Source organism: Malus sylvestris, chromosome 15 (genome assembly GCF_916048215.2).
Source record: "Malus sylvestris chromosome 15, drMalSylv7.2, whole genome shotgun sequence".
NCBI classification, from domain to species: domain Eukaryota; kingdom Viridiplantae; phylum Streptophyta; class Magnoliopsida; order Rosales; family Rosaceae; genus Malus; species Malus sylvestris.
This window is the reverse complement of record NC_062274.1, coordinates 8827355-8852635: the sequence shown is the minus strand read 5'-3', so window position 1 is coordinate 8852635 and position 25281 is coordinate 8827355. Positions and strand designations below refer to the sequence as shown.

Sequence of the window (25281 nt, the reverse complement as noted above, 5' to 3'; positions counted from 1 at the left end):
AGTTTTCTTTTTACTCCTACTATACTTTAATGTAGTTTATTTGTAAAGTTAACTATATTTTATAACAGTCATGTTTAGAGTGATTTATGGGTCATGAAGTTTTAATTTTATCATAAAACTAATGATGTGTTATTGAAACTGTATCAATTTGTACTTTCAATTGGAATAATTGTATTAATTCATAAAACTAATGATATGGTGAGCTTAAGACCCTTATACGGACTAATGTGCAAGTCATATTTGTACAATAATGACAAAATAACTTACCAATGTGTTGATGCACAAATCAGTGAGGACTTTGGTACAACAGAAAGTGTCAGGTTTTGTGACCTTCGCTTGGTTGCTTCGGTCACTAGTGAGGATAAATATGTAAATGAATAGAGACAGAGAAGCAAACACAAGATATACGTGGTTCACCCAGATTGGCTACGTCCACAGAGTAGAGGAGTTCTCATTAATTGTGAAGGGTTTACACAAATACATAGGTTCAAGCTCTCCTTTTGTGAGTTCTAGTGAATAGTTTAGTACAAAATGACATTAGAGATTATTGCGGGAGAATGATCCCTATTTATAGAAGAGAGTTTCTAGTTTTGTTTTGACATTGACACGTGTCGTGTTGTGATTGGCTTCTGATGTTGACACGTGTCGCGCTGTGATTGGCCTCTTGGTTGAAGGGAAGTTTTTTTGGGTTCTTGACGGTATAACGTTGACTGGTGCTCAGTAGTTTCGGGATTGGTTAAGTATGGTACAAACAGTGCTCCCCTAAGTTCCCGAGTGAGGGAAGCTCCTCGGTTGGGGACTTGCAAGATCCAAGCCGCTGAGTAATCACGAAACTTCTAAGTACCGAGGTGTGGTATCGTCTTCACTTGCCTTATCTTTCTCATAGGTAGATGTGGCATCTTCTCTGGAAGTACACTTCCTCCATTCAGGGGTGGTGTCTTTAACCGGTGGAGATGCACAAGGTAATGTATCATTTTCACTTGAAGCTTACTTGTAGTTTTAGGCTTGGTCAAACGCGATACAAACCATGTAGTAGGAGTCCCCCAAGTCGCCGAGCTAGGAGATCTGCCGAAAGAGGTGACAGACAAGGTAAGCAATCAGAGCTCCAAGCAATCAGTCCCAGATCAGATATGTGATTTCGAGTTCCGGCTGATTGTTCTCATTCTCCCTATCTTGCAGGCAGCATGAAGGATAAAGGGAAGAAAAATGAGAAGAGATGATATGAGATACTTTTGCTTTTGAAGAAGTAACTTTCCACAGGTTTATTCTTGAACTGGATTTGATTAAGGGTGGTGGACACTTGATCTTGAATTGGGCTTGTGATATCTTTAATGACCGTTGGTGGCTTGATCTTTAAGGGTTTGATTCAAGAGTGGTGAATCGGCACGTGCAGTTCACGACGCCTTAGTGAGTCGACTCAAGAATTTGAGGGTCAAAACAAGTCCATCAAATCTAGAGTATGATCAACCCTGATGATATGGGATACTCTTGCTGTTGACAGAATAGTGAATGTGGTATGGAAAGGTGTCGTGCTGTAGTGATCTGTTTCAGCTCATCGTTGACCCTTCTGCTTCAATCTTTTGCATGGCAGAAGTGGTGTGCAACCTTTGCATTTAAATGGTCATTCAGAACATTCCTTCATAGTGACTCATCCACGCTTGGCAGCTTCAGTGTAAAGAGCCAATATCTGATCAACTGTCATGAGGTATTTGCCGGAGGAATTCATGACCTTGACAGCAGTTGAGGATGAGTACTCGAGAGCAATGCTAAGTAAACAACCACGCAAAGGTCCCAGGCAGTCAGTTCCAGATTAGAGGTTTGATTTCAGGTTTCGACTGACTGCTCTCTTTTTCCTTGTCCTGCAGGTGTGGACAAGGACAAAGACAAGGACAGGGAGAAAGCATGATATGGGATACTCTTGCTTTCGACCCTGATGATATGAGATACTCTTGTTCTTAATGTGGCTTATTTGCTGAGGTATTATCGGGGGGAAATAAAGCTGAGTATTTCGAGAGGTTATGTTGAGGGTGCCTTCTCAAATGCGAGAAAGGGTTAAGCATTTTTGCAGGTTTGCCTGTCCGTGGAGGAGGGAGGTCAACATATATAGGGATTTCCCAATAGCAAGTAGTAATGCTATTCCTTTACCCTTCTTGGTCACAGCAATGTAGTGGGAGCTGCCAGCTTCACGTGTACAGGTGAAACTTTTGGTGTTAAAGCTTTATAGGTGAAGCTTTGAGGTTGAAGCTTTATAGGTGAAGCTTTGTTGGCACCATAAATTGATTTTGCTTCACACTATCTTGATGAAGATAGTGCGAAGCTTTTGAGATTGATATTTGTCCTCCATTGATGAATCTTTTGTTGGCACCATAAATTGATTGTGCTTCGCACTATCTTGATGAAGATAGTGCGAAGTTTTTGAGATTGGTAGTTGAATCCCATTGATGAAGCTGCTGTGTTCCCCCTTCCTTTTTCTTTTTTTTTGAAGGGGGGAACTGAAACATTTGAAATTTGAAACTCCCTAGTGTTAGAAGTTTGAAGATTTTCCATGTAGGGCTTTCTTATGGTTTGAATTTGAATTTTGAATGTCAATAGCCATGTTGAACTATATATAAGAAGGATAAGTTTCCATTCTTTACCTTACCTTCATTTGCTCATCTTGTAGTGATTTTTGAAGACAGAGTGCTCTTTACTTGAGAGGGATTCTGGCATTGCTTTGCTGCACCATCTTCAGGTTGGTAGTCTTCTCCACTAGATCGGATGTTTTCATTCTTGTTGAATTGTTTGAGTGTTCATGTATTTTGTTAAGAACATAATGAACTGGTTGAGCTTTTCTTCATGCCCTATAAGCTTCCTTATGTTTTGATCCTTCATGTAGTGATAGAGTTTGTTTCTGTTTGTTGTAGATGTCGGAGTCTGGAAGTCTTAGTGATGAGGGCTCCCCTAGCTCTAGCTCTAGGTTTGAGCCTGTAATGTCAGGGTCTTCATGGCCTTTGTTAGAGTTTTGTACGAAAGAAACGTTGGATGATCCTCACAATTGTCAAACCGTAGCCAATATTGGTTCTTCCTCCATGCTAGTGGGTGATGGGGTTGTTTGTGACGCCATACCCATATTTCGCTCTGAATTCACAGCGGACCATTTAGAAAATAACTTGTTAGATAGCGAAAAGCAGCTTGAGGCCCTAAGGTGATCATGTAGTATCCCCCGTAGTGTAGGAATACGTTTGGTGCGTTGTGAAGAATTGCCTTCTGAGCCGCCCAAAGGTCATGTTATGTTCTATACCCAGACATTAGTGACCTTAGGGGTAAATTTACCTTTGCATCCGTGGTTGCAACAGATGCTGTCTTTTATTGGTTATGCACCTGGGCAACTCAACCCTGGTTTCTGGGATACCTTGATCGGGTTTTATATTATTTGGATGGAGTGTGGATTAGGTGAGCCTTCCTTCCATCAGTGGCGCTACTGTTATAAGATGCGCCCAGTGAAAGCATGTACTGGTTATGCCGAATGTGCATGTCGGAGCGAGAGAGAGCGTGTTGTCTTTGATAAGAGAAATGCGTACTGCACATGGAAGAAACGTTGGTGCTTTCTTTATAATGATTAGGAGCATGTTAAGGGTGTCACGCCTAAGTGACGTGTTCCTACTCACTTCCAGACTGTAGGTTGTAATGTATCCATTTTCTCATTATTTGCTATTGTTGTGATTTTCTCTGGCTTCTAAGATTTTTCTTCATGCAGTGACACGAGGCACCATCAAACTCTCCGGACAGGAGCTAGCTGATGTAGAGAAAGTGTTGAGGGTGCCCAAAGAAGATAGACACTTGGGTAAGCTACGACCCTTGTTTCGAAAGTACGGTTTCCAGCCCTTAGTTTTCGAGTGCCAGAGACGAGCGAGTAAGTTGTATCCTTCACTTGATCCTTGTTCTTCCCTCTTTTTTTTTCTTTTTTTTATATAGATATATAATGTGGTATTCCTTACTTTGATTTTCCTTGTTCAGTGGAGAAGGTGGGCAAGAAAGTGGAGACTAGCACCAAGAAAATGAGAGTGCCCATGTTAGTTCCTTCAGAAGACATCATGTTTCACAAGGAAGCTCGCAAGCACCGAGTGAGACCAATCATTAAAACTAAGTCTCGAGAAGAAGTCCTCAAGGTTGCTGCCTCGAAGAAAGCTGAAGCTGAGGCCATTGGATGTGTTGCTGCCATAGTTGCCGGGGAAGATAGGCGATTGCTGCCTCATCTTCCTACTATCAATCCTATCTTTCCTCCAGTTAGGGAGCACATTGGGCAGAAAGGTGATCCTAGTTCTAGCAGCGAGGGTAAAGATAAGGAAGAGGTTGACAGTGTCCCTTGGAAGGATTTGAAGGTTGTCATGCGGCCAAAGGACTTTGGGTATATCAACAATTGCCTGGCAGGGCGTCGATTCACTTTCGATGAGCTCAGAGAGCCCTTAGCTAAAGATGAATCAGATTACGACCGAATGTTGAAGCTGTCTTCATATGTGAGTGTTACTTTGTCATTTCCTTGTTTTCTCCTCTTTATTAGCATTATTTTGGTAGTGATGATCGTCTTATCATGCAGGTCATGGCTGAGTATCACGACAGACTGCGAGAGGCTGAGCGGTGCCAGGTGAAATTGAAAGAGAATAAGCAGCTTGTGAATGATGCCAGGAAGACGAGCAAAGCTTTGGCTGAGGCCATCCAAGTCAAGGATCAACATTTTGAGAGTTTGAAGAGGCGGAATGGTGAGAACTTGAGACTCAAGGTACAGTTGGAGGCGACTAAGAAACAGTTGGAGACAACTATGCTCGAGGTTTCCAAGGTTAAAGGGGAGTTGGATAGTGCCTTGGTTGAGGTTTCTGAGCTGAAGAGTAGTATCCCGACTGAGAAGGAAGCTGCTGTGAAGGAGTTCTTGGGTTCCCAGGCCTTTCTCCATGTCCTTAGACCTCGCTGTACCCCGGGAAGTTCACTTTGAAAAAAAAGAAGTGGATGGCTGTCCTTGATCGTTATGATGATGGAAGCGTTCTTCGAAAATACCGTGAAGAAATAGATGAGCATCATCGAAAAGGTGAAACCTTCGACCTTGCAATTTATTCTAGCAGTGCAGATGAGTCTGGCGATGAGTCTAGTGCTGATGAGCAGAGTTATCAGGGTGATGATGAGTTTGGAGATGCAGAAAATGGCGGTAGGACTCAGAGTGATATGATCAGAGGTTCAACCTTAGATGAGGATGACCATAAGTGCTTTCACTTTCTGCATGTACTCTACCTGCACTAGTTTGTTGTTTGTATGGCATGTGCCATGTTATAAGCCTGAGAGTTTTTTTTGTTTTGCATGTTTATGAGTGTTTGCATTATCAAGCAAGTGTTTGTATTATCAAGCTTCAAGTGTTTGCATTATCAAGCTTCAAGTGTTTGCCCTATCATTGATGAATGTTTGGCTATGTTTGCATAGATCATTTGTATAGTTTTGTTGACACATGCTTAGATTTTATTTTTTATTGGAAACATTTGCGTTGAAGCTTCAACACTTGAGTGTTTCATTGCTCAGAATGTAAAAGAGTTTAGGGCCGAGTTGGCTAAATCACCTCTTTATTGAATTCATACCAAATGGTCTTTGTTACATAGGATGCCGAACGGCCGTAGCTTAACACTTGTACAATGTGAGTCTATTTGTTAGTACTTCAAGTGGTCAGCATTTCATGGATGGCCAAGGGTCTTGCCGTCGGAGCTTCTGAGCTTGTAGGAGCCAGGGCAGCGAATGCCGACGACCTCGAACGGTCCGTCCCAGTTAGGATTGAGTGTTCCTTCACTCGGAACTCTATCACAAAGTAATCTTTTCTTCAGTACCCAGTCTCCCATTTTGAAAGAGCGAGGTTTGACCCTTGAGTCGTAGTAGATGGAGATGCGCTGCTTGTAGGCGACATTCCTCAGGTGAGCCTGATTTCTGTGTTCCTCGACTAGATCCAGGTTGAGGGTGAGTTGTTTGTCATTCTCACTTTGCATGTAGTTCTGGATTCGATATGTTGCTTGCTTAAGCTCAACCGGGACAACTGCTTCTGTACCAAAAGCAAGTGAGAATGGAGTTTCTCCTGTGGAAGTCCGATATGAAGTGCGATATGACCAAAGAACTTAGGGTACGAATTCTGGCCAACAACCTTTAGCTTTGTCCAAGCTAGTTTTCAGAGTGCGCTTGATTATTTTGTTAATGGCCTCGACTTGTCCATAAGACTGGGGATGGGCTGGAGAGGCAAAACATAAGTTGATGTTGAACTTAGAGCAGAACATCCTGAACTTCTTGTTGTCGAATTGCCGCCCATTGTCCGTGACTATCGCATTGGGAATGCCGAATCTGCAGAGGATGTTCTTCCATACGAAGTCTTCTATTTTTGCCTCAGTAATGGTTGCCAAGGGTTCTACTTCAGCCCACTTTGTGATGTAGTCAACTGCAACGATTGCATAGCAGACCTTGCCCTTTCCTGCAGGCATTGGGCTGATCAAATCAAGTCCCCATTGGGCGAAGGGCCAAAGGCTGATCATAGGAGTGAGCGGCTCTAGAGGGGAGTGAGGGATAGTTGCGTAGCATTGACACTTATCACATGAGCGAGATATTTTGATGGCATCTTGGTGAAGTGTTGGCCAATAGTATCCTTGGCGAAAAGTCTTGTGTGCTAGGGATTGAGACCCAGCATGATCTCCGCAGACTCCTTCATGTATTTCTCGAAGGATAATTTTCGCCTTCGCAGGTGTAAGGCATCTTAGGTATAGCAGGGTAAAACCGCGCTTGTAGAGTTGGTCATTAATGATCAGGTAGCGGGCAGACTTGTATCGAATTTGCTTAGCTTGGACTTTGTCACTTGGGATGGTGCCATGAGCAAGGAATTTATAAATTGGGGTGATCCAACTATCTTCTTATTGTAAATTGCACACTTCCGCGACCATGGTGCTTGGTGCTGCTAACAATTCGACATGAATTTTTCTCCTAATCTTGTCTTCCACTGCCGAGGCGAGGCGAGCCAAAGGGACTGCATGACTGTTTGCCGCTCGAGGAACTTGGGTGATCTGGTAGTGGAAGTGCTTGAGCAAAAGTCGTGTTTGCGCAAGATATGCTGCCATGGAGCTATCCTTAGCATCAAAGTTGTTTGTGACTTGGTTGACCACTAATTGGGACTCATTGAAGATATCAATTTGTTTAACCCCAAGGTGCTTGGCCAAACGTAAGCCTGCTAGAAGGGCTTCGTATTCGGCCTCGTTGTTCGATGCCTTGAATTTGAAACGAATAGCGTATTCTATCGCCACTTTGTCAGGGGTAGTGAGGACTAATCTTGCTCCGCAGCCATATTGGTTGGATGAGCCATCAACATACAGACTCCATGCTGGGGTTGTTGATTCTATCTTCTGAGCTTCCGATGGTAATGAAGCTACTGCTTCAGGTGTAGAAGCAATGTCAACAGGATATGTGAAGTTGGCGATGAAATCTGCTACTGCTTGACCCTTTTTGGCTGGTTTTGGTTGGTAGGAGATGTCAAACTCACCCAATGCTATCGCCCATTTGATCATTCACCCAGACGTGTTAGGACTCTGGAGTATCTGTCGAAGAGGGTGATTGGTAAGCACGATGATGGCGTGTGCTTGGAAATAAGGGCGAAGTTTTCGAGCAGACATGACCAATGCTAGAGCTAATTTCTCAATGTTGGAGTATCGTATTTCCGCATCTTGTAGGGCCTTGCTAGCATAGTAGACGGGCCGTTCGACACCACTGTCATTTCGAATAAGAACAGAACTGACTGCTGAAGCCGAAACTGATAGATAGATAATGAGAATGTCACCAACTTTTGGTTTGGAGAGCAGATGGGCTTTACTCATGTACTCTTTGAGGTTCCTGAATGCCTTGACACATTCCTCCGTCCATGTAATGTACTTCTTATTTCCCTTGAGTGCTTTGAAGAAAGAAGCACATCTGTCTGTGGCCTTAGAGATGAATCTGGTTAAGGCTGCCACCTTGCCAGTAAGGCTTTGGATGTCTTTTGAAGTTACTGGCTCTTTCATGTCGAGGATTGCTTTGATCTTTTCGGGGTTAGCTTCAATGCCTCGTTGGCTAATCATGAAGCCTAAGAATTTGCCAGAGCCCACGCCGAAAGCACATTTGTTGGGGTTCAACCTCATTCGATATCTCTTCAGAATGGTGAAGGTTTCATATAGGTTGGTGATATGCTGGTCGGCATGTTTGCTCTTGACTAACATATCGTCAACATAAACTTCCATGCTCTTCCCGATTTGTTCGGTAAACATTGAATTAACTAGCCTCTGATAAGTTGCCCCTGCATTCTTTAGACCGAAGAGTATGACTTTGTAGCAATATGGTCCCCTGTCAGTAGTGAAGGCTGTGTGTTCTTGGTCTGAGGGGTTCATGAGGATTTGGTTGTATCCTGAATAAGCGTCCATGAAGCTCAAGAGCTCACACCCTGCCGTAGAGTCTATAAGTCTATCAATGAGAGGAAGGGGGAAACTATCCTTCGAGCATCATTTGTTTAGGTCGGTGTAGTCGACACACATTCTCCACAAGACCTTTTGAAGCAGGAGACTTTCTTTGGTCAGATTTTTCTTAACAAGGACAACATTTGCTACCCATGTTGGGTAATTGACTTCACGGATGAAGCCTATGTCCTTGAGTTTTTCAACTTCTGCTTTCATCGCCTCGTATCGTTCAACATCATAAGATCTTCGCTTCTGTTTTACTGGTTTGGTCTTAGGATCAATACTCAAGTGGTGACAGATGATATTGGGAGAAATGCCCGGCATATCTTTATATGACCAAGCGAAGACCTCGGCGTTCTCTTGTAAAAAGGAGATCAGCGACAACCGAAGGGGTGGTGACAAAGTGGTGCCAATCTTCACCATGCGATCTGATGGTCTTTAGAAATAGAGACATTCTCTAACTCTTTAGCGGGTTGTGCTTGCTGGGTGAATGAGTCATCTCGAGGGTCATCGGGTTGACTGTTGCCATCATGAAGATCCGAGTTGGCTTTATCTGGACTGGTCTTTACTACTTGGTTATGTATAGAGAGGGTCTCCTTGGGGACAGACATGTGTTGTTGTTTAACTGAAGTGTTGTAACATGATCGAGCACTAAGTTGATCTCCCTTGATGTATCCATTGCCGAAAGGGGTTGGAAACTTCATCAACAACATATGTATGGATACCATGGCCTTGAGATCATTGATGCCTGTGCGCCCAAAGATGACATTGTATGCCGTCGGGCAATTGACCACTAGGAAGTTAGTGGTAATAGTAGCTGTGTAGGGGCCTGTACCAATGGTGAGGGGTAAGTGTATACTCCCTAAAGGTTGTACGATATCGCCAGAGAAGCTTATCAGAGGAGAAATCGAGCGATCGAGCAAGTGTTCAGCTACATTAAGTGCCTTGAAAACTTCAGCAAACATGATATTGACTGAATCACCTGTGTCTTTCACGATTCGTTTCACATCAAAATTTGCTATGTGAGCCTCCACGATCAGCGGGTCGTTGTGAAGGTAGATGATACCTCTTTCTTCCTCAGGGTACAAACATATTGGATCCCAGTTAGGCTTTTGATACTTGCCTCCCCTGATGTCTTCCACGTGAAACACTTGATGGCCAGGTCTCAAAGTTCGTTCACTGTTTTTCATGGCCCTATTGGAAGATTCAGACATTGGTGTGCCGCCGCTTATGGAATATATCACATTCACCTGGCGTTGGTTACGGTTATCACTTGGAGGGTGAAGGAGGAACTGATCAATTTTTCCTTCACGTGCCAAAGCTTCAATATGATCACGGAGGATGATGCACTTCTCGCCATCATGGCCATTATACTCGTGGTAGCAACAAAACATGCCCGTGTTCTTCGTGGACTTGTAATCTGGCTGTCTTGGCTTTAGCTTTGGTATCTGGTGAGCTATACTGGGGTAGATGGCCGCGCATGTAGCGTTCAAAGGTGTGTATGTCTCATACCTCGGGGTAGGGCCTGTCTTGACACGTGATTGGCCCACTGCGTTGACTGCCTGGGGACGGGCGTTATTGTGACGATATCCTGAGTTATCGCGATAGTGCCTCTTATTCTTTTTATTAAAATGAGATTGGTGAGGATGGAAATCTTTCCTTTTGCCCTGGGATTGATATGTCTGTTGACTTGGCGAAGCATTAAATGAGGCAGGGGGTGTGCTGCTACCGTTTGGAAGGTTGAGGTCTTCTCATTCGGTTGGATCTGGCCTCCACTCCCTACTTGCTGATAAGGGGTGACTGTAGGGGGTTTCCCTTGATATGTCATTGCCTAGGCGGAGGCATGGTTGTAAGCTTGTGCCATCACCTCAAAGTAAGTCTTCCAAGTGTTGGCATTGATCATGTACTTGAAGAAACAGTCACGTAAGCCTGCCATGAAGGTCTTGAGGGCGGTTTTGTCATCTGCCTCAGCGCAGCGAGAATACTCATGGCTGAAACGGCCAGCATACTTTCGTAATGACTCGTTCGGCTTCTGGTGAATAGTGTACAAGTCATCTGCGGAATGCAAGCGATCGGTCTGGAAGATGTGTTGAGAGACAAACAGCTTCATCAACTCTTCAAATGAGTCTACTGTCTCAGGTGGAAGACGGAAATACCAGTTTAAAGCTCCGCCAGAGAGGGTGGAGGGGAAGAGAAGGCACCGTTCTTCGTCGGTGTGTCTCCAGTATACCATGGTGGACTCAAAGAGGTTAAGGTGTTCAATCGGGTCTTCCCTTCCAGTATAGAGTTGTAAGTCAAGCTTCTGCTTTGTCTTCGCTTGAAGGGGGGTGTTGATGATCCTTCTTGTGAGGGGGCCAGGCCTGGGTTGGTTTCAGTCAGGTATCTCGGCTTGACGTTCAGCCTTCAACTTGTTTACTTCCTTCAGGAGCTGTAGGACAAGGGGGTCCTGAGTGGAGTTGTGCACCACTGAAGTTTTCTTCCGTAAGTCCCCATCGCCTCTTGGAAGTAGGAAAGTTTGATCAAGATAGCGTGATTTTTCCTTGGACTCGCCACACTGACTCCTAGAGTGAGTATGTCGGAATATTTCCGAGTCCAATGTACCTTCATGTTCTTCTGGGACTTGTTGCCCATTCCCTAGATTGGCTGCAGGCCTAGGTCGTGGAAGAGGACCGAGTCTTTAAAAAACTCTTGGGTCATTGATCTTCGAGCTTATGTGGATGAGATTCTCTCGATATTGCTTTAGGAAGTCTCGACAATCGCGATAGACGACTTTTGATCCTTCCACTCCCTCTGTGAGGAAGTGCTTTCCTCTACTTCTTCTGCTTCGAGTTGAAGCAGCTGGGTTGAGAGAAGTCTCCTGTTGATTATCACATTGATGTGTAACTCGATCCCTATCAGGGATGTCCGTGTTGGATATCGGTGACCCTCCGTGTTGGGGGGCATTCAGATGATTGTTGACCTCAATAGGGGCGACGAGCTTGTGTGTTTGAGCATGCCTAGCCTCGTGAAGCATCTCGAAAAGTTTTTCATATTGTTCCTGAAGGACCTCATTCTTCATCGCTATCTTGTTGTTCTGAACCTCTAGCTCATCGACTTTAGCTTGAAGAGTAACTCTATTTCCTTTATGCTTTCGTTGCTTCATACTAGGTCCAAGGGGGGTGTCATTCTGTGTGCTATGGCTTCTTTCGCTCCCCATGTTAGAGAGAGATGCTTGGCCAAAAGAAAGTGTACGAGCGGTGGAAACCAGCTTGACAAAGCTGAAGAGAGTGGGAATAAGTGTCATTCCCACAGACGGCGCCAAATGTTGATGCATAAAATCAGTGAGGACTTTGGTACAACAGAAAATGTCAGGTTTTGTGACCTTCGCTTGGTTGATTCGGTCACTAGTGAGGATAAGTATGTAAATGAATAGAGACAGAGAAGCAAACACAAGATATACGTGGTTCACCCAGATGGGCTACGTCCACGGAGTAGAGGAGTTCTCATTAATTGTGAAGGGTTTATACAAATACATAGGTTTAAGCTCTCATTTTGTGAGTTCTAGTGAATAGTTTAGTACAAAATGACATTAGAGATTATTGTGGGAGAATGACCCCTATTTATAGAAGAGAGTTTCTAGTTTTGTTCTGACATTGACACGTGTCGTGTTGTGATTGGTTTCTGATGTTGACACGTGTCACACTGTGATTGGCTTCTGATGTCGACACGTGTAGCATTGTGATTGGCCTCCTAGTTGAAGGGAAGCTCTTCTGGGTCCTTGACAGTATAACGTTGACCGGTGCTCAGTAGTTTCGGGATTGGTCAAGTATGGTACAAACACAATGTAATTGAGGATTAGACATTCAAAGAAGCAAAAGTTGTAAATTGATACAATTCCAATACCTCATGGTGCAATTTTAGATGAATTGAAACCTTATGGCCTATTTTGAAAAACACCTCAAACTTGAAGGTGTAAAATCTAGTTATCCTTATTTTTAAAGGGGCTTAGATTCACTATATAAAGGTTTCCTTGGTTTAGGCTATAACGATGAGTGATGTGACTTACACTGGCTTCTAAGGAACTTCAGCGAGTGAACAAGCTATAACACTGGATTGCGATAGCGTGGGTTGCACCAACATTGTAATGGATCATGTCAACCTAACTTCGGCTGTGCCTTGAAAGCCAGTACTCAAAGCTTTATGCAAGAATGCCTGTGGGAAATCAAGCTCTACTACACCTATCGTTCCTTGCCTATCAGAGTGATCGATCCGTCGATGCATATTGCAATTCAATTTTCAATTTTGTTGTTCATTAGATTTCTTTTTTCTTAAGGTAGAAGTTGCATTTTCTTTTTCGAGTTCATTTGGCCATTGCTGCCAATCAATAAATTGTGCCCCCTTCATTTTGTCTCTCTTTTCTTCATTCCTACAATATTAAATTTGAAAAGGAACCTTTTGAAAATTGTAATTTTTATTTTTGGACGAAAAGTCGATAGATTCTTTACCATAAACATATGAAGTTACAAAACCCAGTTACACCAAGGGTTCCTCATAAAGTAAATCTGATATGAGGTCTGGGGGTTCCTCAAACTAGTTACAATTAGAGCCTGAAAGTAAAGCAAATCGTGCAAGATGGTGGACGGAGCCATTAGCTTGTCGGCGAACATGAGTAAAAGAAACTTCAATGATTGAGGCCAAATGCTCATTCGAATCTTGAATAACGAGCCAAATCTCAAACAAGTCATTAGAAGAATCCTGGGGAGTCGCCATAATATGGAGCGAAACACTCTCAAGAATAAAATTTTGAATAGGGTAATGTTATAAGGAGACTCAATTTGTAAACTAAATTTGCAAACTAAATGATGTGTCACCAATAGAAATGAGCACATTTATCAACACTTAAACAATAAACCAATCATCAACTTCCATGTCCTTTAGTTTTCAAAATTTAGTCTAGAAATTGAGTCTTCATAGCATTACCCAGTTGAATAACCCCTTTGCGTCGCCAAAAGCAAAGCCTCACGAGCGGCCACTGCCTCCACATGTAACGGAGAAGAAATATGGTTTATTTTCCTTGTTGCGGTAGCTACAAAACTTCCCTGATCCTTACATTAATTGATGTGATATTAAACTAGCACACAAATTAAACCCTTTTTTTGATAATTGTAGTATGGATAAGTAGGGATCGTTCTATGCCGGGGATTAAGAGTGATGCTAATCTACTCAAATTTAACTCAAAAACACTTAACTAGGCTTGAAAACACTAAACTAGACTCTTATGACTCAAAACTGACTCAAACTACATAAAATAGCACAAAACAAGCAAACTAACTCCAAACTAACATTAAGGATGACTTTGGACGAATTCTAAACTAACAAGACTCAAAACAATGAAAAGACACCAATTGGACAGATTCTAACCTAGAAAACACGAAATAGAAAGGGGGGCTGATTTTTGGACGAATTTAAACTTAAACTAAGCAGGTTTAAAGACTCTAAATACTTTGGACGAAATTTGTGATTTTAAGGGTGAATGGCTAGTTAGAGGGTCATTCTCCACACATGACACATATGCATACAAATCAATTTCCAGTTATTCTTTCGATAAACCATGAACGACAATGCCCCAAATTAATCGTGAGAAGCACAAATTAACTTTCAGATTTTCCTAAATTCATTGAATTGGACTCAACGACAGAATCAAATTATTCTCATCAAGTTCCCTACATGAACTGCATAATAGAGATACATATCAAAGATCATTAAGTTCTATGAAAATCATAAGCATTGACAAGGAATTCGTAACTATGAACTGCATGATACTCCTGCTAAGAATTCACTTAACACGATCGTGACTAGTAACCTCCACTACTTGTGAATATAAGTTCATAACTATTAGGTGAAATTCCTTTATATTCTAGCATCAAATCCCTGCATGCAAACTAAGTATGCATCCTTAATTAACACACAAGAATAAGTTATCAATCAAACAAATAAGTGAATTGCATTCATGATTTACGAAATCATAACTGGATGTAATCAATTCATATCACATATATGTTCATGGCTTTGAATTCTCCTCTAACTATAATGAAATTAGTTCCTCATGTTCGCAATTAAACAAAGACAATTAAATTTAAACATTGAAAACAAAGATAGAATACACCTAGAAACGCTCCAACAATCCAACGTCTTGAATGGTAAGCACGACTCCAGGTGGCTTCTTCTTCTCATTCCTTGCACAGCTGCGGCACAATGGGGATTTTCTGGGTTTATGGCTCTTATGTGTGTGGTTTTGTGGTGAGAGATGGATGAATTATGAGGGCTGCAGCACAATATATTTATAGGGAAAGGGGAATGCTCGGCTGAAAATGAGGGGAATTAGGACTCCAAATTAGCAAGGAAAGAGGACACTTCATATCAGATTCCAGAGAGGAAAAGGATTAGGGAGTTTGGCACAAACCTTCCAAAAGAGAAGGGATTAAATTCGTCAGATTTCTAGGGGACAAAGGAATCAGGTTATTTGCATTGTTTCAGGGCTTCTAGAATCAGATATTAGGTATTCTAATGTGATAAGGAGTCCCCCTTGTAGCTGGAATTAAGGTAGGATAGGATAAGATAAAATAAAGTTAGTTTGGATAAGATAAGATTGGATAAGGTTTTGGATAATGTTCCTTCCTTTTAGCTGATTCCTTATCTTCTTTGTCTTTAATTTATTTTCTTCATCTCTTCAGCATATTCCTAGCCTCTTGAACTTCAAAAACGTCCATCCACCTTACTCCATTCATATGCAATCCATTCTTGGCCCAAAACTGCTCCAAAATGCTCCAAATTGCACTTTCTTGTCAACTTTGTCATTTGGACCTACAAACACACGAAAATAACTTAAATCACAATTGTTGGTACCATATTATATTGGGTCATATTATATTGGGTCTCGTTACTTGGGCTTCCAGACATTAAGCCCATGATTCATGTAAAAGGGGAGGAGCCCTTAGTCTATAAAAGGGCCTCCTCACCCTCACAATCCTCAAGTCTCATCCTCACATACAAAGTCACAAGGCTCACAAACAGAGAAGCTCTCTCAAACTCTCTCTTTCTCTGGGGGACTCCCTCTCACACTTATAATTCATACATTCATACAGAGAAATACAATCAATATCAGTGTGGATGTAGCCCAAACATTGGGGTGAACCACTATACATCTTGTGTTCTTTACTTTCTTGCAGATTCACGGTCGGATTTACGTTGTTCTAAGACCCCTCCGGTTTTGTGCATCAACAACTATAATAAACAGAAACTAACTATGAAAATACAAGAAAACAAGCTAACTAAGCCGCATAAATATGCTCCTATCATTAATCATGCCAACTCCCCCTTGCTTAGAAGATTCGTTCCAAGCCCCATCAATGTTGATTTTCAGAAAATTTGTCCGAGGCCGAGACCATTTAACGTCCTGATGGAGGTGTGCACTTGCTGTCACAGTTGGGACAGCAGTTCGAATGAAAGCCTGCCACCAAGAGATGCATCTGGACGCGAGAATATCTGGGGCCTCCATTGTATATTCCACAGCCTATTGTTACGAGCACCCCAGATAGCCCAAAGAATCATCAAACAGATAGCAAAATTCTCGGGGTTCAGAACCGCCACCCAAGAAGCAATCCAATCCATCGAAGATGCGGAGCGATGAGGACATGGTGGAAAGCCAATTGGAGAAGCCATCCACACGCACCGAACAAACGCACAGTCACGCATAAGGTGAAGAGTGGATTTACCAAATCCGCCACGCAGGTGATGTGTTTTCTTAAGATCGCTAATTTTGATGCTTATAATTTGACCTATCTTTGATTCTACTAATACTCTTGATATCGGTTTCCTTTTTTAAAACACACATGTTCACTACCAGAAAACTTTGGTACAGATACTGTTTTCCACTACAACAAAAATGGTCCCAGACAACATGTGCCAATTATTTATTGTTTAGGGTTCTCCGCTCCAAGTTCAACTCACTCTTTCCCCTTAGTTTTGTTTCTGAAAATGATTTCAAATTTTTCTCTAAGTTCAACCAAAACTGAAGACTCAAATAGACGTAGCTAGAAATTTAAAGAGAAGATGAAAATTGGAGAAAATTACTTAGAGTGTGTAAGGAATTAATTAGGCGTGACAAAGTGAATTATGACTTTTTAAAAATAATAAAAAAACCTGAATGTTTTCGTCGAGCATGTATTTTGTATTTTTTTTCTTTAAATCCTTACTTGACGATTGTTTCATGGGGCAAAAAATTTAGAAATTTATTTATTTATGAAACATACAACTTTGCCAGATCAAATAGTGGAAAATTCGTCAGGCAAAATTGTACGATTTTCATCATTTAAGATACTATTTCAACTCAACAATGGGTTTTAGAGACCAAATGCTGTCGTCAAACAAGTTATAATCATATGGTCAATTTGGTCAACGCACTTGACTCGATGAAATTGTCGGGTAATTTTGTCGGAGAACAATAGTTGCCCAACAAAGTTTTAATATTTGGCGGGTAAGCATATATAATCGACGACTTTTGCCCGACAAATTTTTGCTGGACAAACCATTAGGCGATGAAACCTTATTTGGCATGACGAAACGAAAATGGTGTTTTTTTTGCAGTTACATTTAGTGCCTTCAAACTTCAGCTAGCGAGCAAGTAATAGCACTGAACTGTTGTACCTTGCGTTGGACCATTGTAATGGATCATGTCAACTTAACCTTCATCGTGCCTGGAACGCCACTCACATCTTCATGCAAAAATGCCAATGGAAATCAATCTCTACTGTACCTGATGCTGATTGCCCTTCCAAATGAGATGTATTATGTGTTAATGTTCAATCTTGAAGTACTAGTGCTTCTATAATAAGATTATTTGTTGAAAGATTTTGGGCTCGTTGTGTATTAATTGTGTGAATTGGGAAAATAGTGATATGTTACCTTTATAATTATTTCCCTAAATCTTCTCTCAAGATCTTTCTTTCAAAGGAATTAGTAAATAAATCAAGTGATTCTTTATGCCTCATATGCAAGTGGTGGATTGCTTTGACGGATAAGACCTTCCGTTTCTAGTAAATAATGTTGTTTGTAATAAAATATTCACGCACCATACAATAGAGATTAGTAACCGAAGTGATCAGTACATCAAAATTATCACGCAGTGCATCATATACTTGTTTAAGATAATAAAGAAAGAGAAATGGTAAAGAGACTCTCAAAGTGGAATAAGAAAAGCTTCCACATGTTGACTTAAGGCCACATGCTCAAGAGAAAATTTGAATTCAAGATTAACGAAAATAAGGATGCTGTTAATGTGTATCTATGTGACTAACAAACATTAACGTGTGACAATCGTTAATATGCGTGAACGTAGAATTGTGTGAAAGAAAGGAAAAAAAGAAAGAAAAAAGAAACCCTCAAACTAAATAAAACAAGCGTTTGCATATTCTCAGTCATATATATGTTCTTCTCAACAAACTAGAAAGAAAGCTTCACGAAGAAGGTGTTCTATGACTTCTTGTTTTTCCGCACAAAAATGATTTACCACCAACCTAGTTTAAAAATCTCCAGTCAGTTGGAAAATGCTTCCAAATTGGAAATGGTGGTTGAAAATATAGGGTTAAAGAAATTGAATAAAGTTCTTTTGCTTTACCTACTAAGCATTCGGTACACTGGTACGTATTTGTTTGACTCACATTGATTGTGAGAACGATATAGATTTGTGATGAGTGCGGTATCTAATTGTGTTCCTTTGTGATGGTTTGGCTTTGAGACTGCATTGTAAAAGTCACTGTATCTGTACTGTCCTTTTTGCTAATACTAATTTACGTTAATAAGGGGCACGATTTAAATAGTAACATAATAGGCAAACAGGTTTCTGGCTAGTAAGCTAATTATATATATGGAAACTAATGTAATTAATTGAAAAACATTTTCTAAAGATATATTCAGTTAAACTATAAGATGACTAGTAATTTACTGAAATCTTAATTTTACACAAATGTTCTATATACGTGGCCTACAGAGTTTCACTTCAACCTAGTCAACTATTTTTAGGAAACAATCTATTTTCTGAGTAATATATTTGCATCTGGATTCGTATATGTTTAACTTGGAAAAGGAAAATCGCAATCAGAAAATACAAGGAAATGAAGAAAACCAAGATCTCAATTTTATGATTTACTTTGATGAATATGAAAGATAAGCATTACCCGCTCTCAATTTGTTTTGCATCCCCTGCCTGCATGCGGCTACTATATATATGTATTGGTACATAACCTAGCTCTCAAACAATTCATATTCTTATCAAATTTATTGCTGGACTCCAGCATATTACTTTTGCTGCTTCAATTCTGGTTTAATTTTTCCCCCGTTTCGTAAAAAAATGCAGGACCGGCTCGTTAGCCTTTTGATATTTAGCATTGTGCTGTCTGGGTTGATTGATATTGGGTACAGTGAAAGAACATTTGATGTTCTTAATTATAGAGCTGTTGGGGATGGAGAAGCTGACGATTCTGAAGTAACTTCTCTCTTTTCTTCTTTGTTTTCACATTCATATGTTTTGTACAGGTATATGCTTTGTGTATAGGTTCTCTATTGATTATACTTGAGTTCTGGACCCCTGGTCACTCATGACGTTCTATCCCAAATACATGAATCAGTAGTAATGTAACACACATATTCTTTTTTAAGTCGTCATGGGTGGTTCAAAAACAATTAATTCGTCACATTATTAAATCAAAAGCATGCTTTACACCAAACAAATTATTTTCATGAAATAGGACATAAATGTGTTTTATTGGGGGCCAAATTTTCAATATTTTTTCATTTTTCATTATCTTACAAAGGAAAATACTAGTTTTTTTTTTGTTTTTTTGTTTTTTTTATTTTTTTATTTTAACAAATGAAAATATTTTAATCAGTTATTTTCTTGTTGAATAATAATTTTTTGACTATAGTGTTGTTATCCATACACCCATTTTTATCTTTTATACGCACGCACCTCTCAATTTTTGGGCGTTGGACCAAATTATTGAAAAGAACTAAAGCACATAAATTAACGGATTGTGTGTAGGAGCTCGGGACGTAAAAAAAAATGAGTGGATAACATCGTTCTTTCGAATACTACTTGAACAAGTTAAAAAGAATAAACTTAAATATGAATCATTGTGTTACTTAGCCGCACTTTCCACTCCCAGCATCGTTGTATAGAAAAAATTATGAACCGTTCTTAACTTTGCATGTATAGGCTTTTGTAAATGCATGGAAAGCCTTATGTGGAGCAGATGAAGTTGGTGACGTACCTACACTAGTTATACCTAAGGGAAAAACATTCTTACTGCAGCCTATCGAATTTGAAGGCCCTTGCAGGCCTAAGAGGGTCCATATTCAGGTAAATCTAATAAGGAATATTTATGGCAAGCAAATTTAATAAGGAATTTATAATCCTCTAATTATAGCTAAGATTTCCTTTCCTTTGTTGTCTTTATATTTCGCTCTGTTGTTTTTTCCTTTATTTTGTATCCTAATGTACTCGTTCGAGTTTGGATAAGAAAGATTTATATGGCACATGTATTAGGTCACTGTGGTAAAAAACGCTGCAAGTGACAATGTATTCATGTCATATGTAAGTCATGTGTTCATGTCATATGTAAGTCTCTTATGCTTAATAATCTATAGTGATGTAAGATCTGTGGCTATTCTGGTAGTAGGCTCAGGTTCATCCATGGCTATTGTCCGTTTATTGGTGCAAACTAAAATTATTCAGTAATATGACTTGAAATTTTGAAAAATGGTTAAATGTTCCTTTCATATTGGGTCCGGAGAGTAGGTCCTGGGGAATGTAGTGGCACCCAAAACGGTGGATGCATGGAAAGAGTGCCCATCATCAAATACCTGGCTCCAATTTACAAATGTGGCAAATCTCATACTGGATGGTTCAGGAACAATCAATGGCCAGGGTTCACCTTGGTGGAGCAATAGCATTGCCAACCAATATATCTCCTTTATAAATGTAATACTCTGTTCGTATCTATTGAAATTATAATATAATCACCATACATCTAAGATGCTTATCTCATCCAACATATTTACAGGTCAATGAGAAGAGCTGCGAAGGACCAAGGGTTAGTATGAATTTAATTATCAAACTATGAATCCAAACCATTAGTCAAACTGATTTTTCTTTTAGTAGTGTGTGGTGCAAATTTATTATTTGATCAACAAAATTATTTAGACACGCATAAGACACAATAATTAACTCACTCTCTAATATAGGTTGATCCGTCATTTCATTTGAAAGTGAAACTCACTTGTATTAAAGCATGTATAAACAAATGTATCGGTTTTGTGTGTTGATCCCAGTTTCCTCACTATTGTTTGTATTTAAAAAATAGCATTACTTCATCTGGTAGAATGGTACCATAGGAATTTGTTTGAACCAATATCATTTTAATCCATATTACTAAATTAAAGTTGGGTTTTACCAATTACTGCAGGCTCTACACTTTAACAGATGTGACAATCTTCGTTTAAGTGGACTTACTCATGTCAATAGCCCAAAAGCTCATATTGGTATAAACCACTGCATCAACGTCGATGTCTCCCATCTTACTATAATTGCACCTGCCGAAAGTCCGAATACTGATGGAATTGATATCTCAAACTCTATCAATGTCAATATTCATGACTCTTTTATTGGAACTGGTAATTAATTTAAATTCATTTTATGTAATTAATCATGATCATTATTTTGCAGGCCATGCAACCAATTAGTTTTTTTGTGCATTTTGTTACAACAGGTGATGACTGTATCGCTATCAATTCTGGGTCTTCCAACATCAACATTACTAACATTGCGTGTGGACCAGGCCATGGAATTAGGTTTATCCAAAATAACCACGCAAAAAATATTATATCAATTTATTGACAACATTAATTAGATGTTGAGCATATAATTAAGTTTAGAGTAATCCTAGGGAGACTAAAATTTTCAATTAAATTTTGTAGACCAAATGATGTGGTTGTTAATGATTGGATCATTACTTAAGTGTTGATTAACGTATTTACTTTATATTAGTAACACATCATTTGATTTACAAATTTGGTTTAAAAATTTGGTTTTCCTCTCATTATCCTTAAGTTTAACACTCGTTGTAACTTTATGTACTTTGTTGAATTCAGTGTGGGAAGCTTAGGAAAAAATGGAGCTCATGAAACAGTAGAAAATGTTTACGTGAGAGATTGTAGTTTCAATGGTACTCAAAATGGAGCAAGAATCAAAACATGGCAGGTATATATAATTATATGTACCATAAAAAATTTATGTATATGCACACCTTATCTTATCCAAGTTGGGTAGAGCAATGTGATATCTTCTCTACACCCAAATTGAAACTTTCATCCCCGTAGTTTGGATGAACTATACCATTGTTTGTCCAAAGGAGAAATTCCATTTATATAGTTAGTATTTTTTATACGTTCAGTCTCCAAATTAAGATACAGTTGACCCATTTCCTGTGTTTGCATCGATTCTCTAAGATATTGTCCTTGTTAATTTTCAGGGTGGATCTGGCTATGCTAAGAATATAGTTTTTGAGAAGATCACACTTGTTGCAGCTGAAAATCCTATCATCATTGACCAATTTTATTGTGATGCTAAAGCTAAAGTAAGCTGCGATAATCATCAGGTATATTTACTTTCTCTTTTTTATTTGAAGTGTTTAACGGTTTATAGGGTAATGTTATTTTGCCATACTTATAATGTCAAACTATGAATTTGTATTTCACATGCAACAAAATTAGAATAATAAATGTGAGTTTAATTCACAAACGTAAACCATTTTGCATTACTAAAGATTCTGGCAAGAGAACAATTTTTCCATAGTATCGCATTTGTTGACATGGGGCTTGACTTGTTCCAAATATTTGATGATTAGACGTCAGCTGTGACCGTGAGCGAGGTGAGATACATTGCTTTTGAAGGAACTTCTGGTAGCGAGGAGGCGATCACATTAAACTGCAACCAGATTCATGGCTGTCAAAACATTGTTATGGAAGAAATTCATATCACCTCTGCTGTTCCTAGTAAGAAGATTTATGCAAGTTGCAGCCATGCCAAAGGAACCTGCAATGACAGTACTGTGCCCGTATCTTGCCTCGACAAGTGATCGCACTGTTCATGGCTTCTACTTGATCTAACTCTATGTTGCAGTTCCTTATGGCCTTCTAAGAGCCTTATTATATTCGCTCTTTTGTTGGAGAAAATTTCAATATTATATATAAGAAGTGTTTTTCAATATTCTAAGAGTTTTATTTGATCGAAATTGATAATTCTTCAGTTTTTTTCCGAGAAGCTTGGGTTTTCAAAGAGAACTAGGTTAGAGAATAGAGAGAGGAAATACAACTTTTCATTCAACTGAAGTTGCACATCTACAATTCAGAAACAGACCTATATACTTAAACTAAACAACAGAAAAACATAATTAATTAGCCATTACATGTGTCCTAACTGTCCAGGTCAGCATAAGACTAGCTAATACCCTCGCTTAATCTCAAGCTAGGACTAGCATGAGATTCTTTCTAAGATACAAAATCTGAGGACAATGTAACCCCTTGGTCATGATATCAGCCAATTGTTCGGAGCTAGGAATATGATGGACAAATAAATCTTTCCGTTGAACGCGTTCGCGAACAAAATGAAAATCAATTTCCATGTGTTTGGCCGACTATGAAATATTGGGTTATGAGCAAACCCATTGTGAGAAAAAAAAGGTAGTGCTATCCATACATTTTTATTTCTCACATAGCCTCTCAATTTCGACCATCATATCGATGAATTGAAGAAGATCAATGATCAAATTAACATGGTTGTGAGAAATAAAAATAAGTGCATGAATATCAATTTCTTATTTAATATCGTCAATATTGTCGTAGGTATCATATTTATTAATTCCCAATCAATGAATATCATACATTTCATAAAAAAATATTGTCCGAAATATTTATAATAAATGTTAAAAGAAAGAGTATGTGGGTTACTTTTCCGATTTTCCCTCTATTTTTTCAATATTTAAAACTATTATAAATTCTAATATGTTATAAATATGTAAGAGTTAGAGGGATAGCCTTTTTAGTGAATAGAACGAATCAAGTGTAAAATGTCACACTGAAAACGATAGCACAAGAGAATAACAAATAAAAGATGGAGGAAGAGATTTCTTTCTTTCTTTCTATTTTCTGTTGTCATTTGATTGCAGTCGAGTGCTTTATTTATAGAGCAACTCATATTACTACATTTGAAATTTACAACATTCTTTTTGCCAATATGATATCCTGCATTCCCAAAGTCAAGTTCAATTTGCATGGGTATTGAAAATCTCTGTGTGTGGCATTGAAAACTCTACCAAAGTACAGTGGGCATTCACTACCCACCAGTATTTTCAACACTCCCCCTTGGATGCCCACATATCAACATCAGTTGCCTCGTTAAAACCTTACTTGGAAAAATCCAGTGGGAAAAAACCATAGCGAAGGAAAAATAGTACAACTTTTCCTGGATTGTTGATATAGTGTTAAATATGCTTATGTTGCCTCGTTAAAACCTTGATAGGAAAAACCCAGTGGGAAAAATCCTAATCGAAGGAAAAAGAGTACAATATGCATGTATCATGGGTGCTCCCCCTGATATGTATCTCCCCTTGATTCTGCATTCTCCAAATTTAGTTGTTTGGTAAGTCGACGTAATCCGATACTTTGCACTAACTTCTGAAACGTGCATTTTGGTAGAGATTTGGTGAACAAATCTGCCAGATTTTCATTAGAACGTATTTGTCTGACTTCAATAACTTTAGCCTTCTGGAGCTCATGTGCACTGAAAAACTTTGGAGATATATGTTTAGTTTTATCGCCCTTGATGAATCCGTCCTTCATTTAGGCAACACAGGCTGCATTATCTTCATGAACGACAGATGGAGTGTCTGTCTTTGAAAGTAGACCACATGAATTCCAAATATGATGAATCATTGATCTTAACCAAGAATATTCATGACTTGCTTCATGTAAAGCAAGTATTTCTGAATGATTTGAAGATGTGGCAACTAATGTTTGCTTTGTTGAGCGCCATGAGATTGTTGTATCTCCATTCTTGAACACATATACAGTTTGTGATCGAGCTTTATGCGGATCAGATAGGAAACCAGCATCTGCATATCCAACAAAGACTTGGTCATTTGTGGAGTTCTTTGAGTAGAAGAGACCCATGTCTGTTGTCCCACGATGGTATCGCAATACATCTTTGACACCCTTCCAATAACGAATTGTTGGAGCAGAGCTATACCTTGCTAACAAGTTGACTAAAAAAGCTATATCTAGTCTAGTACATTGTGCTACATACAACAAAGCACCTACTGCACTCAGATATGGTACTTCTGGACCAAAGACTATTTCATCATCTTCTTTTGGACGGAATTGATCTTTCTTAATGTCCAGAGAACGAACGACCATTGGCGTGCTGAGTGGATAAGCTTTGTCCATACCAAATCGCTTCAGGAATTTTTCAATGTAAGTTGATTGGTGAACCAAAATTCCACTAGCATAATGCTCGATCTGCAGGCCGAGACAAAATTTCGTTTTTCCAAGGTCTTTCATTTCAAATTCGCTTTTCAGATATTCAGCAATTTTATGTAACTCTTCAGGAGTTCCAACTAGGCTCATATCATTAACATATACTGCCACTATAGCAAATCCAGAATGAGATTTCTTAATGAACACACAAGGGTAAATGACATTGTTGATGTATCATTCTTTG

The 25281-nt window shown here is 39.5% G+C and overlaps 2 protein-coding genes across 2 annotated transcripts; both read left to right on the top strand.

Moving 5' to 3' along the window:
* Positions 1 to 2287: 2287 nt before the first annotated feature.
* Positions 2288 to 5165, top strand: LOC126602631 (uncharacterized). The gene is made up of 4 exons (XM_050269552.1): positions 2288 to 2731; positions 3737 to 3892; positions 3997 to 4496; positions 4577 to 5165. Coding segments are annotated over exons 2-4 (894 nt in total). The 5' UTR covers positions 2288 to 2731; positions 3737 to 3891; the 3' UTR covers positions 4970 to 5165.
* Positions 4984 to 22718, top strand: LOC126602630 (probable polygalacturonase At3g15720). Its single transcript, XM_050269551.1, has 9 exons — positions 4984 to 5253; positions 18865 to 18993; positions 19723 to 19866; positions 20305 to 20447; positions 20968 to 21179; positions 21275 to 21356; positions 21657 to 21765; positions 22037 to 22162; positions 22412 to 22718. Exons 1-9 carry the CDS (start codon positions 4984 to 4986, stop codon positions 22640 to 22642), a joined length of 1446 nt encoding a protein of 481 aa, XP_050125508.1. The 3' UTR covers positions 22643 to 22718.
* The last annotated feature ends 2563 nt before the right edge of the window (positions 22719 to 25281 follow it).